Source organism: Camelus ferus, chromosome 32 (genome assembly GCF_009834535.1).
Source record: "Camelus ferus isolate YT-003-E chromosome 32, BCGSAC_Cfer_1.0, whole genome shotgun sequence".
NCBI classification, from domain to species: domain Eukaryota; kingdom Metazoa; phylum Chordata; class Mammalia; order Artiodactyla; family Camelidae; genus Camelus; species Camelus ferus.
In genome coordinates, this window is record NC_045727.1 from 13444733 (window position 1) to 13459796 (window position 15064).

The window sequence follows — 15064 nt, forward strand, 5'->3', positions numbered from 1 at the left end:
CCAGTAATGGCGGGGGCAGTGGGGCTCTGACGTGGCTTATGCCCCACTGGGTAGCCAGCTGGTTTTGCACTGCCCACAGCTGGAGCTGAGCATTCCCAGCTCCAGGCTGTTACTAGTCCCCATCCTTGGTCCTGCTCCTCTGAGGGTGAAGGAGGGAAGCCGGGGACTGGGAAAAGGTGGATCCTGAATGGGGCACCTGCATCCTGATGGCCCTGTGCTCAGCCCTCATGGACACCCTGGAGGGGCGGGGTCAGCCGAGACCTCTCAGGGGTGTGACCAGCCCCTACTCTCATCAACATTTCAGACGCCAAAAACGTGTGTCTCCACTTTGCGCGGCCTTTAGAGCCCGAGGCCATACTTCCACTGAATGAAAGTTAAGCAACTGTCTAGCCTCCTCCCTTTTTCCCAGAGCTGGGCTGCCCTCACCACCACCACGCCACCCCGTTTCTCGGGCACCCTCGAATCCCCTTCAGGGCTGGGAGCTCGGCCGAGCCTCAGGGTCCGGCGGCGGGACAATGGCCCCGTTTGCACGTCCGAGACAAACGCGCCTTGTTGGGCCGGCGGCGGGGGCGCGGCGGTGCGCCCCGGCGCGCTGAATGCGGCTTCTGTGCATCCCGGGCTGGCGCGGAGGGGCGGGGAGGGGGCCGGGACCCGGGGTGCCATTGGCCGCGGCGTCGGGGGGCCGGGCCAGGCTGGCGGGCCGCACCTGGCCGGAGCGGGAGCGGGTGCGGCAGCGGCGGCGGCGGGGGCGGGAGCATGGTCCAGGCCGGGCGGAGCCGGGGGACCCGGCGGGTACACCCCGCCGCCTAGTAAGCGCCCCGGGCGGCGCGGCCCGGGGCCGAGCCTGCACTCCAAGCCCGAGAAGGACGGGGACAAGGTACGTCCTGTGAGCCCAGCACCTTCCACCAGCTTGCGTCCTGCCTCAGTCTACCCTCTGGGGTCCAGGCCCGCGCTACCCTAGCCCCGGAACTGGGACTGCGCACGCCAGACCCTCAGACCTGAGGGGTACGGGAGTGCTACACGGACGCTCCAAGGTCCGCGTGCCCGTTCCGGGGCCAGGGAGAGTGCAGGTTGGTCCTTGCCCGGCCGTTGGTTTTCTTCCCCAGGCTCCTATTTCCAGGGTTTACCCGGTCCTTGGACTTGGGGTGGGTGGGGCTGGAGCTGGGCTGGAGCTGGGAGTTCATTAATGATTAATCTCGGACACTGCGCCAGAGCCGTTGGGGAGGAGGGGCAGGGATCTTCCCTCTTCCCACCAGCCCTCCCCAGAAGGGGGGCGGTTAGAGCAGGGGCTGGGTGTCAGGGTAAAAGACGGATCCCTTCTGCCTGGGGAAGACCCTGTGCTGTCCCACTTAGGAGGCAAAGCCACCAAGGAAAGGCTTGTGGGAGTGGGGCAAACTCTGGATACCCAACAGTTCCCTTGTTTCCTGGACCAGTGCCCAGGAAGGGGGTCCAGCTTGGTCTGCCCTGCTTGGTGCCAAGCCAGCACTTTGGTAACAGCACAGAGCAACACTGTGATCCCTTCCCAGTGGGGACCCCCTTACCACCTGCCTAGAGCAGGAGAGGTGATAGGTGCACATCTGGCTGCAGTAACCCCAACCAGTGGGAGGGAGGGAGGGAGGGAGAGAGGGCCGCAGGCCTGACACCTGATCCCTGGGTTGCCAAGGTGACAGGTGCCATGGAAATCTTCAGGAGGACAGTCCAGTTGGGAGAATCCAACCTCTTCCTTTATGAAGAGGGTGACGTGAGGCCCAGAGAGGGTAAGGCCGTGGGCTTGGCTAGACCAGAACAGCCCTATGCTGCTGTACCCTACCTTGCCCTGTGGAGGAGGCGTTGTCACTAACCCCATTATCTGAAAGGGGAAACAGGTTCAGGGAGACTCAGTGACTTGCCCAAGGTCACACAGTTCAAAGGTGGCTAAATTGACTCCAGATACAGTGAATTGCTCCAGCCCCCATTTCAAGACCCCAGCCTAGCTCATGACCTCTCTGCCTTTCTGAGGTCCTAGCCTCTTGGAGCTGCCATGGAAGCCCCAGACCCCTTCTGCCTTGCCTGCTTAGCTCCCAGCTCTGCCTGACACTCGGGGGGTGGGCAGGCTGCTACCCTGGGAGCAGAGACAACGGAGCCCTGTTCCCAGCTGCCACCTCGGGCTGCTTCCTCCCTGCTTGTCACTAGGGCAGAGCCCTGCCTGATGGAAGCGCCCTGTGGACAGAGAAGCACACCTCCCTGCCTTGCATCCTCTTGTCTGATGAGCATGGGTCTGATATTTGAGGGCATGGGTCCAATGCCCTCCTGTCACCCAGCAAGGGAGGAATGTGTCCCTACGGCCCCTCCCTCTGGGCTCTAAGGGACTGAGTGTGCCATCCTGGTGCAAGAGGCAATGATTAACCTGGGAAAATGACACACAGATGGTGGAATTCCAGGCACGGCAGCAGGTTGGTGAAGGGCTCTTTCTTCCCTCGAACTGGGTGAGGAATATGGACCAACCCCTTTTAGAAGCCCCATCCTCCTCCAGATTGAGAGGGCAGAATGGAGCACTGTGCCCACAGTGGTCAGCAGGCTGGGAGCCAGAGGAGTCTCCAGGTGAGAAGTGATGGTTCAGAGGAAGTGGGGTTTCAGAGGAAACCTACCTGCCAGCCCCAGGGCAGAGATGAGGTGGGGCTTGGGCACCCCCAGATCTGATTCCAGCAGTTTCCAGACTTGCCAGGGGACCCCAGGCAAGTCCTTCCCTCTCTGTGCCTTGGTTTCCTCAGATGTGAGATCTGGGGGTTAGGGACCTTGGGTCTGGAGCACGGGAAGTATAGATGCTTGGATGGGGAGGGGGTGGCCCTCCAGGAGTCCCGCTTCTGCCAGGTGGGTCTAGAAGGGTCAGGATAATAATCTGGGGGTGTGCAAAGGGCTCCGCATGCCTCATCTCATGTGCTCCTCACCTCAAGCCCACAAGAAGGTTGCATTATCCTCATTTGTTAGGGAATGGAGGCTCAGAGAGGGTAGGTTACTTGCCCAAGGTCTTCCAGATGGGGAGTGGTGGAGCCAGGACTCAGAGCCAAAGCCTCTCCAGGATGAGCAAGGCAGGTGGGCAGATCCAAGGCTTTGTGCATAGCAAGTGCTTAGCACCTTTTGAAGACCTTTGTCCTTCCATATTTTTATGCAAACAAGTGCATGACAGCTGTTTAAAAAACATTTCAGTCATACTGGGAGGTACAGAGAATGGTAATATCCACTCCCACATACTCATCTCCCGGGTTCTCAGGAATTTTGACTAAGAGAACAGGGACGGACTTCTCTGTTAACCTGTGTTTTGCCACTTCTCATTTAGAGCTACTTGGGGTGACTGAAACCTGCCATCTGGAGGGGTGGTGGTTTTGCCTGGACAAAGCAGTGTAGCAGGCAGACCTGTGGGCTTGCTCGGAGTTCTGACTGGGCCATTTCGCCCCTCCACAAGTTTCTGAGGCTCAGTTTCCCTGCCATCATGTGAGTTAGCAGGTGACACTAAGGATGTCTGTCCAGGTCACAGATGTGGTTGCCATTTGAAACGGTAGAAATAGGTAACGTTGCAAGATCAAAAAGTATCTTCTGAGTCATCAAAGAACATTGATTTCTTCTTAATTAGCTGCCGGGCCCCATGCCCAGCTGCAGCCATTCCCCCAGCCAAGACGGCAGTGGGGGCAAGATGTCAGGGCTTCTCTACATGTTTGGAGGGGGTCCTGCCAGCCAGCAGGCTAAAATGCCCCTCCAGGTGATCCTCCACATTTCTACTCCAGCGCCCCACTCCAGAGGGCCTCAGAGCGAGGAAGCTTCTGGACTTTTGCTAGTCACTGCCCCAGTGCGCCTGGACTGAGGGCCACCCTCTCCATCTGCACCTTCAACTGTGCAGCTCACACTTCTCAGCTTCTCTGACCCAGGTCCCTGCTGCCTCTTCCCCACTTTAGGAAATGGAGGTTCAGAGAGGGCAGCATGGCTGCCGTGGTCACACAGCAAGGTGGGGCATGGTTCAGACTAGTCATAATTCCCTCCTCCTCCAGCCAGACTGCAGTTTTTCAAAATGGAAATATCTTTGTTTTATTTTAATTTTTTTCCAAAGTAATACAGACTCTGTAAAACAAAATTATATGTGTGTACTATATTTATGTGTGTACATATATGTGTGTGTATATGTATTTTTTCATGTCATTATAAATTGTGGACATCATTTTAATGAGTATAAAATAGACCATTGGATGAATGTCATATATTTTCTACCATCCCCTATTGCTGGATACCTGTTTCTATTTTTCCCCTTTGCTAAAACACCACAATGAACATCTTTGGGCTTCATCTCAGATCTCTTGTTAGATTTTCTTCTTTGAACAAATTCCCACAGGTAGAAGTGCTGGGTTTTAGACCTGTAATAGTTGCTGTCAAATATGTGCTCTGAGCACTGTAGGGACAGTCTTTCTGCCCTGCTTTTAAAAAAAAGTCTTCTCCAGTATCCCCATGAGACTCCCTTCTAGCCGCAGGAAACAGCCCTAGGACACCCTCACCCCACCACCTTCTCTGCCAGAGCCCTGTTCCCTTGTGTGCCCACCAAACAAATAGTATGAATGCCTGCCGACCAGTGAATGGTTCACGGGAGCAGTGGTTCCACAGAATGTTCTGCAGCCAATGGCTTTGGAGGCCCTTTTATCTCCTTGGGGGTCTCTTCCCCACCCTGTTCCCCTAAGTGCAGGGGTCTTTCTCCTTCCTCACCCTCTCCTCCTCTGACCTCAATTCCCACCTCTGTGCTCATGACCCCCAACCTCTTTCCCCCAAGATCTCCCTCTTGTGCTCTAAGCAGGGGCTCCTTCTGCTCTTTGCACATTCTGCGAGCCTCCCACACATCCCCCAGACTCAATGTGCCCTAAACCCAACCCCCACTTTGACCCCCCAACCCCCACACTAAACCTGCCCCAGTACTAAGCCTCCCCTAATCAGGGACTAGCTCTACCCCCAGCCAGCCAGTCACGCCAACGGGGATTCTTTCCTCCTCTCCTCCACACCCTGTCACTCACCAACGCTGTCCATGCCATGGCCTACAGATGGTTCCAGTCCCTTCCTAGCCTTCTCCTTGGTCCAGGTCCCTTCACACCTGGACAGTGTAACACCCAACCAACCTCTGACACGCACACATACTGGACACTCCAGCCAGGCTGAACGTTTGTTAGTTTTTCGATTGCCCTGGCCTTTTGCACATGCTTTTCTCTCTGCCTGGCTTATTGTAGGGTAACAGGTGCATTAGCTAATGCTAGCTGTTGTAATAGATAAGCCCGAAGTTCCAAAAGCCTTAACACAAAGGCAGTTTAGTTGTCATTTTCCTGAAATCTAATCAGGTGTTTGGTGAGCAGGGATGCAGAGACCCAGGTTCCTCCTATCTCATGGCCCCTGCCCACTTTTAGATCCTTAGAGATGTCCCCATTCATCCAGCAGGTGGGAAAAGAGACCACAGAGAAGGTCTGCCCACTTAACCTTATCAGCTGTCATTCTGCTCGTATTCCATTGGCCAGAATTCAGTTACATGAGGACATTGAACTGCAAGTGCAGATGGGAAATGTAGTTTAGGGAGAAAGGGAACTAACTGCCTTTGGAAATCAGAAAACACCCAGTAGCTTCTGCCACCGAGCCCTCTAGCCCAGGAAGTCTCCCTGATCATGCCCCTCCCACCTTCCAGGCTGGGTCAGGTGTTTTCTCTCTGCTCCAGGAAGCCCCGCCAGGTGGGTCCTCCACCCGAGACCTGCAGCTGTCTGCTTGCCCCTCTGTCACCCCCAGCACCTTGAGCCCGAGCTCCGCGCACTGGGCACCATGAACCGCAGTGCTGGGCACAGTGCAGGTGCTTAGCAAATACCTGCAGAACAGATCAACTTAAAACTCATTGTGGTGGGGGGGGTGCTTAGCATACACGAGGTCATGGGTTCAATCCCCAGTACCTCCATTTAAAAAAGAGAGAGAAAACCTCATTATGATCACAAAAAGATGTCCACAATCTATTGATATGAGGGGGTTGAAAGCAAGTTAAAAACAATGTGTGCTCCCCAACAGAGACCCCTCCCATCACCAATATAGACAGAAAAGGAGGAGGCTGGTGCTGAAGCTTTAAGGGTGGTGAACTCTGGGTATGGAGCTCTTTTCACTGTCCTCTCGATATTTTTCTGTAACTGTAAAGTTACAGAAACTTTAAAGTTCAGAAACTTTTTTTCAGTGAGCATGTGCTGCTTTTATAGTTAAAAAAAATTATTTTTTCGTTGGGGGCAGAACCAGCCACAGCCAATGGCACTGATACTCTGGGAAGAGACCCCTCTGGCAAGGCTGTTCTGTCATCAATGCTCCCTCCTCTGGAAAGCTTGGCTTCAGTTGGCTCTTCTGTTCCTCCCATGCTCTCTCTCTGTGCTCCACCACCACCTGGACAAGGTTCTTGCCCTTGTGTGGCCCTGGGCTTGTCACTTCCTCACTTCAACTCCTTGGGTCCTCAGTTCCCTAGTCTATGATAAAGTAGGGGATAGGGAGGGCTCCCTGTAAAGATCCTGAGGATACGTGATACATGGCAAGTCCTGAGCACAGGACCAGACTCTGGTCTAGAGTCCACGCTCATAAACCACTGTGCCTGCTGTTTGATGTCAGCTCTGCCCCTCCTCACCCCCATGCACCTGTCTTTAAGTTAGCTCAGCCCAGAACAGATAAAACATCTCTACCCTGTACTCTGGACCTGATCCAGTACTCAGGGAGATCAGCACTCTGAGTCCTCCTGTGTCTCATAGGTGCTTGGAGGACTGCTCCCTGGCTGGGCAGGGCTGTGGGGGAAAGAGCATTCAGAGCGCAGTGTCAGATGCTCCCTGACCTATGAAAGTGCTCCGAGTGGGATAAATGACTGTCACAGTAGTGATTATTAATAATTGATGGTGACACCTGGGTCCCCAGAGCCCCATGCATGGGCCATGGTGTGGGCTCTGGGCATCAGAGCTAAAGGAAGGATGTGGGGGCTTTCCTGGGCACCCTCTGTCCATGGGCAAGGCTGAGGCAGACCTGATCCCAGCTAAGAGCAGGGTGTGAGAGGTTCCAGTCCCTGAGCTGAGCCTGAGGGCCACTGGGTTTAGAACCAAGGCCCCTAGAACTGCCTCTTCCTACCGAGATCTTGGAAAGGATGAGCATCTCTGATCAGCCTGAATTGCTCGAGGCTGGACCAGGGTGTCCCATGCCACCATCCCTCACACAGGGTGGAGGCAGCGCAGGCAGGATTCTGGACTGCACCTCAGTACTGCAGTACTGATGAAGAACTTGGAGCTCTGAGAGGAGAAATCTCATCAGACTCTACCTGCCCTGGCCAGGGGCTCCGCCTCCAGGAGGCCTTCCAGGCTAAGTTTCTCACTCTCTGGGCTCTCACAGATTTTAGACAAACCTTGGTGGTCTGAGGTTGTGTCTCAGCATCTTAAAGCCGTAGAGTTTGGCAAGTCCATGTTTGGATTCTGGTTCTATCTGCCTCTCCTCTAACTGTGTGACCTTGGACAGGTGAGCTCATCTCTCTGAGCCTTGGTATCTTCACCTGTTTGACTCACAGGGCAGACATGAGGCTTAAGTCAGATGTGATCAGAGGAGCAATGAGCCTCCCCACCCCACCTGCCTCTCTGCCCCTCCGTGGCCTTCAAGCCTGTCCCAGGTTCTCCGCAGGGCTCTGTGGCTGCTTGTGTCCTTGATCCAAGGACACCTGGGACCTTGCTGAGCCCTCAGATGAAGGAGCAGCCTGGCTGCTGAGGTCCAGAGAGGATCGAGGAGCACCTATGGGGCAGAGAGCCAGGGCAGCACCTGCAGGGTACAGGCATATGCCACCTGCTATCCCAGGGGAGGGAACTCATGAATATTCACACCCACTGGAGCATGAGGGAGCCGGCCAGCACACTGCTGGGTGTCATTGGAGCGTTCCTGTTTCCCAGTGACCGCAGAGGCAGCCTTGGGAGTCAGACGTGGCTCAGGCAGGGAGAGGGAAGGGGCAGCCAGCCACGGCCCAAGGTGAGTGTGTCTTCCTCTGCTGGGTCCCTGGGGGAGCAGGACACCCGGGAATCAGGCCTGCCTGGTGGTGATGCTGTAGCCCAGAAGGGTCACTGTCCTGTGCTCAGTTTCCCTGTGTGCACGCGGTGGGGGGTGAGTCCTGTTTCTCCTTCATTCCTTGGAGGCTGCTGGTCCAGCCAAACAGGAGCGTTGCTGGGCCTGGCCTGGAGCCAGCTGTCAGCACAGATGGAGGGTGACGTGGCTGGGGGCACTCAGAGGACAGAAGTAGATGGAGTGGGCTAGGGAGCGGGACAGTCTGCCCCGAGTGCCTGGGACTGTCATCACCGTAGGCAGAGGAAGGAGACTCAGGTTCTAATCCTATCTTTGCTACTGCTGTGCTTCGTGACCTTGATGGTGGTTCTGCCCTCTCTGAGCCTCAGCCTCCCTGCTGCGCCGTCTTCCAGACTGGAGGATGCTCAGGCTTGGCTGAGATTGTCCTCAGTACCCCATGGCCTTAGTCCTGGGGCCGTCACCTGCTGGCAAACCTCAGCCTTCTGTGATGGACTGTCCAGCTGCACACACCCTCCTTCCCAATGAGCTTGGGCTGGGCCTGGGACACACCAGGCACAGGCTGCCGTGGACAAGTGGGAGCCTGCACATTGGAGGCCGACAGCCCTGGGCTCAAATCCCAGCCCTGCCCCCTGCCTTGCGACCCTGGACAAGTCACGTCATTTCCCAGAGACTCAGTTTCTCCATCTGCAAAATGAGGGTGACAGTGGGGTCCGCCTCCCAGGATAGCTGAGTGGGGTCAATAGGATGCTCTGGAGAAGCCCCCATCCCAGGACCTGGCTTGTAGCAGGGGCTCAAAAGTGAAACCAGAGGGTGGGATGGCCCAGGGTCTGGCACCTGGCAGGGCCTGGCTGGGTTTTTTTGGGAGGGAGTGGGATGGGGATGTACTGGGGATTGAACCCAGGGCCTCATGCATGGTAAGACATACTCTGCCTCTGAGCTATGCCCTCCCCCTTGGCTGGGTTTGAGGAAGCCAGTGTTGGGGGATGAACAAATGAATGAATGAAGCAGTGATTGGTGGCCCGGGGGTGGGGTTAGGGGTGGGGGGGTATGCTGGGCGGGGCCAGGCAGAGCCTGATTGGTGGTTCTAGGAGGCTGGTCTGCCCCCTGCTGCCCGACCTCCACCCAGAGCCTTTGCCAGCAGCCTCGCATAGTTCCGGAAAGTGCCCTGGTGAGTGGGGCTCCTGGGGTGGGGTGAGCCCTGGGGATCTTCAGAGGGCAGGAATCTCAATCCCTCCCCACTTTAAAATCAGAGAAACTGAGGCCCAGGGCCCCACTCAGGGTTTGGGCCCAAGTCTGAGGCTCTGGCCTAGCCCAAGGCTCTGCCCTGCTTTAGATAGGACCCTGGGGAACAGGAGGCTGATGGGGGCACTGGAGGCAGGGGCAGGTTTGTGCTTGGTGGTAGTGGTGGGGGTAGGGGTGGGCATACTCTGTTCAAGGGGGCCCACTCTGAGGGCGACAAAGACAGGAACCCACAGCAGGTCCCCACAGTTTGAGCAAAAACTATGTGCTAGTCACTTTGCCTGCCCCATCTTGAGAAGAGCCAGTGGGGAGGGCTACCAGCTGTCTCATTTTATAGATGAGAAACTGAGGCTCCAAGGGGTTCCTGTGATTGAAACACAGGTCCGGGGCTTCCAGGCCGGCACCTCCCTCTCCTGGGCCCTCTCTGTGATCAGATCGTCACTAGCTGACTTTCCCCACCTCACGAGCTTTATGATCTATTACTTAAATATATTAAATGCATTTTATTGCCTTTTCCTGATTAAAAATACAGGCTCCTTAAAAAAAATGCAACCCTTACAGAAATGCATAATGTAGAAAAATATTCCCTTGTGTACTCCTTCCTCACTGTTAAAACTCAGAACACGTCCCTCCAGTTGTTTCTTTGTGGGCCTATGCATATTTACTTACTGCATATATGGATTTAGGGGCACCGTGTCCAGAACTTTCTTTTTTCACAATACAGCATGGTGCAGGGAGGGTATAGCTCAGTGGTAGAGTGCATGCTTAGTATACACGAGGTCCTGAGTTCAATCCCCAGTACCTCTATTAAAATAAAAATAAATTAAAAACCTAATTACTTCCCTCTTAAAAATTAAACATTTAAAAAAATATAGAGCATAGTGTGTTTTTGAGCCAGTCCACTCAGGTCCACCTTGTTTTTTTCCATTGGGTACAGATGGCTCCATCCAGGGATGGGCCTTGCTTTGTATGACTGTCCCCCGCAGATGGATGCTCAGGTTGTTTCTTTTTTGGGGGGGGACTGTTTCTTTTTTTCTATTTCTGACCAAGCTGCCACGAACACGAAAGCATGGGTGACTTTGCCCAAGTATTTCTGTGGAATAGTTGGAATTGGGAGACCTTGTACCTTCCTCCTTGGATAGAATTGCCCTCTGGAAACACTCTCGTCCACCCCGACCCGGTCCACCTTGGCCACTTAGGAGCGAACAGAGATACGTCATTGTCACCAGGGAAGCCAAAATTCCCTCTCGTATAGTTTCTTCCTCTGCAGATTGCTTCTTCACATCTTTCCTGTGAGGAGAAATTCTAGATGGTAAGCGGAGGTCTCAGGGACTGGTCAAGGAGGCCCGGAGTGCCCTTTCTCTGGGAAAGGTTTGTGGGTGCTTCCAGTCACTTTTCCAGGGGGAAGTACTTGGGGTCCTCCTCCAGGCTGGCTGGCTGGCCCCTGGCTGCAGGGACAGTGGCGACATGCCATGTGTGTGATCACGGGGCAGCAGACATGACCTCTCATGGCCTCAGAGGCCCAGGGCCCAGTGCAACATATGCCAGAACAGGAGTGGAAAGTTTTCGCCTTGGCCTGGCAGCTAAGGGGAGGTGAGAAGGCCCCCGGGCCCCAGCTCTCTCCTGGACCCCGTCGCTCAGCCTGAACTGGCCCCATTATAGCTCATGCCTCAGTCCCCTGCTGACAGGGTGGACCCAAAACCTACCCCAAAAACTAAAAACAAACAACAAAGCAGGATAGCCAGTTAAATTTGATTTTCAGATTAACATTGAATAATTTTTAATGTTAAGTATATCCCATATGATATTTGGGAAGCACTTGTACTAAAAAGATTTTTATTTGTTGCTTATCTGAAATTCAGATTTTCCTAGTTAACCCAGCCTACCGGCAACTGGAGAACAAGTGGGTGTGTGGGCAGAGGCCTGAATGCTGTGTGATCTGAGCCCCCTCCTTCCTCACGTGGAGCCTCAGTTTCTCCATCTGGCTCCCCTACAGCCCCCATGGGCACTGGGGCCAGTGAAAAGAGATGAGGAGCCTCGACCCCCACACTGGGCAGCTGGGAAGGGTGGCAAAGGGGACAGGTGGGCTGGCTGGGCCTTCTGAAAGGTGAGGTATTCAGGGCCCAGGACCCTCCCTGTAGACAATCTTGGCTTCAGGCCTGGAGGGACAGAGCCCTAGGAAAGGGTCTTCTTTGCCTATTCACTTAGATGATTTTGGTATGAAGCCCCAAAAGCTATAAAAAATTAATGAACACCTATGTACTTACCTGTCAGCTTCAAAATGAAAACCGAACCAGGCAGTAAAAATACCAAACCAAACCAAACCAAAAACCTGAGCCAGGCAGCAGAACCTTCTCCCTGCCACACTCCCCAACCTCTCTCTGCATTGGCCTCGGCCACCATGTCCATCGGCAACCCAGCGTCTCTTTGTGCGTTTGTCTCTCTGTCTCTGTCTGGACCCTGCAGGCAAAGGCAGGTTCCCAGTGTGGAAGGCTGCCTCTCAACCCAGCCAGGCCTAGGATGGCGGTGGGGGCTCCCTGGGGCCGGCTTCCTGATACTGTGTTTCCCCCATAGGTGTCTGAGATGCTGCTGCAGAAGAAGCGCTGGGAGTCGATGGCCAAGGGGCTGGTGCTGGGAGCACTCTTCACCAGCTTCCTGCTGCTGCTGTACTCCTACGCCGTCCCCCCGCTGCACACCGGCCTGGCCTCCACGTGAGTGGCCCTGCTGGGTGTTGGGGGGTGGGGGAAGGGTGGCTCCCACCCCGATGATCACCTCCTGGGCAGCCCCCAGCTGTGCCCTACATGAGGCTGTGCCAGGCAGAAATCCCCCTGAGGGCAGAACTCACTGTGAAATGCACAGCCTCAGTGTCCTCACCTGTGAAATGGGTGTAATAATAGCCTATCATCGAGCATAAGAATCAACACTATCTGTGCACAGGGCTCAGAGTCATCCTCTGAGGCTCCAGTGGGGCCAGGAGTTGGGAGTGATTTGTCCAAGAGCACTGAGCTGGCACAAGGCCTGGATTCAAACTGGGGTCTGTCTGCCTACAAGCCTGGTTCCTAACCACGAGGCCACCCCACCTCCCCATAGGGCTGCTCAGCTCAGGCCTGGCACAGCCTGGGCCCTTAATTGGAGGTATTAAGTTGAACTAGAAGAAATTACTAATAGTGGACCATTTTGGGCCTGCAGAGTTTCATGTGGTCCCATCTAATGCTACTTAATGATAAATGTATATCACAGTGGCCATGAATGAGACCTGTTATTGTTCTCTCAGCAACACCACATATAGGGCCTGCTATTGTCCCCATTTCACAGATGAGGAAAGTGAGGCCAGAGAGGCCAAACTGCCTGCCTATGTCTTGCAACCTGAACGCTGGCCAGTCTGATCCCCACCACTATCCCCTGCAGCCCTGCTCTCTAGACCCCAGGGCCCAGGGGGCTGAGTCCTGAGGCTCTACCACCACTCTATTCCCAGCAGGACCTCCGAGGGCGCAGCACCCTGTTCCCCCGCCCCAAGTGAGCCCGAGCCTGTGACCTCGGCCAATGGCTCGGCTCAGGGCTGCCAGCCGCGGCGGGACATCGTGTTCATGAAGACGCACAAGACGGCCAGCAGCACGCTGCTCAACATCCTCTTCCGCTTCGGCCAGAAGCACGGGCTCAAGTTCGCCTTCCCCAACGGCCGCAACGACTTCGACTACCCGGCCTTCTTCGCGCGCAGCCTGGTGCAGGACTACAGGCCCGGCGCCTGCTTCAACATCATCTGCAACCACATGCGCTTCCACTACGACGAGGTTCGGGGCCTGGTGCCGCCCAACGCCACCTTCATCACGGTGCTCCGCGACCCCGCCCGCCTCTTCGAGTCCTCCTTCCATTACTTCGGCTCCGTGGTGCCCTTCACGTGGAAGCTCTCGGGCCAAGACAAGCTGGCCGAGTTCCTGCAGGACCCCGACCGCTACTACGACCCCCACGGCTACAACGCTCACTACCTCCGCAACCTGCTCTTCTTCGACCTGGGCTACGACAGCGACCTGGACCCCAGCAGCCCGCAGGTGCAGGAGCACATCCTGGAGGTGGAGCGTCCGCTTCCACCTGGTGCTCCTGCAGGAGTATTTCGACGAGTCGCTGGTGCTGCTCAAGGACTTGCTGTGCTGGGAGCTGGAGGACGTGCTCTACTTCAAGCTCAACGCCCGCCGCGCCTCGGCCGTGCCGCGCCTCTCGGGCGAGCTGTACCGCCGCGCCACGGCCTGGAACGAGCTGGACGCCCGCCTCTACCGCCACTTCAACGCCAGCTTCTGGCGCAAGGTGGAGGCGTTCGGGCGGGAGCGCATGGCCCGCGAGGTAGCCGCTCTGCGGCGCGCCAATGAGCGCATGCGTCGCATCTGCATCGACGGCGGCGACGCGGTGGACGCCACCGCCATCCAGGACGCGGCCATGCAGCCCTGGCAGCCGCTGGGCGCCAAGTCCATCATGGGCTACAACCTCAAGAAGAGCATCGGGCGGCGGCACGCGCAGCTCTGTCGGCGCATGCTCACGCCCGAGATCCAGTACCTGACGGACCTGGGCGTCAACCTGTGGGTCACCAAGCTCTGGAAGGTCATCCGGGACTTTCTGCAGTGGTGACGTCCCGCCCGCTGAGGAGGGCCAGGCAGGGCTCCTCTGGCCGCCGCCGCGGCCCTCCTGGTGCCACCCCGGCCCCTGGGGTGAGATGGGGCTGCTGCCAGGTCTGGGCCCACCGCACACAGGGCCTGAGATCAGTATTTGACTAGTTATAGTTTTTTTTTTAATTACATTCCTTTCCCTCTGAAAAAGAATGTTCTATTTCCTGTCTCCCCTTAAAGGGGAGACTTCCAAAGTAAAAGAATTTAATGTGTTTTTGTTAATCAGCCTCAGTGGTGCTGACTGGCGGGGCTATGATTGGGGGGTGACTGCTGGGGATTGGGGGACCCCCCCAGGGAGCATGGCGGTACCTCTGTGAGTGTGTCTGTGAGACGAAGCCCAGTGGACTGGCATCTGTCACCTGCTGAAGCCCGTGTAGTTGAAGGGCTCCCATGAGCTCCCAAGACCTGAAAGATGGTGTGTGTGTGTATGTGTTTGTGTGTGTGTGTGTGTGTGTGTGTGTGTGTGTGTGTGTGTGTGTGTGAAAGAGAGAGAGACACACACACACACACACGGAGGTGGGGACCAGTTGGAGGAGCACTGAGCAGCAGGCCCTGGGCCCAGGCTGAGGGTTCCTTGTGCAATCTCTTAATCATCACAGTTACCCTCTGAGGTAGGCACAGGTACCATCCCACATTACACATGTGGGAAGGGATATTCTGAGAGCAGAAAGGGATTGTTGTGGTCACACTGCAGGATGTGTCAGACCCAGTACTAAGCCATCTCCTCAGAACTCCACACCCCTTCCATCTCCAGTGCTTGTTCACCCCACCCCTGGCTGCCCCCTCTCTCCTACTGACCACTCCAGGCTGCCTCACCATCTGCTTGCGCTCTAGCCCTACCTAGGTCCTGGGTTTCCCCTTCTACCCTGGGGTCCAGTTTAATTAACCCCAAAAATATATGGTATTCACTAGATGTCTGTTGTGCCCCCTCAGCCTTGAGCATATGGCAGTCAGCAAGTTGGTCCAGGCCTCCTGGAGCTCATGTCCAGAGAGCAACCAAGGCATGTCAGGTATGATCGACCAGAGTGGGGATGCGTCAGCTCTAACCACCTGCCGCCCTCAGCCTTCTCAGGGAGATAGAGGCCCTTCCTAGGGCACAGGAC

At 55.8% G+C, this 15064-nt stretch overlaps 1 protein-coding gene across 1 annotated transcript; it reads left to right on the plus strand.

Moving 5' to 3' along the window:
- The first annotated feature begins 731 nt into the window (after window positions 1-731).
- GAL3ST1 (galactose-3-O-sulfotransferase 1) lies at window positions 732-14183 on the plus strand. Its single transcript, XM_032472252.1, is given in 4 exon segments — window positions 732-877; window positions 11878-12014; window positions 12779-13382; window positions 13384-14183. Coding segments are annotated over 3 exon segments (1272 nt in total). The 5' UTR covers window positions 732-877; window positions 11878-11886; the 3' UTR covers window positions 13924-14183.
- Window positions 14184-15064: the final 881 nt, after the last annotated feature.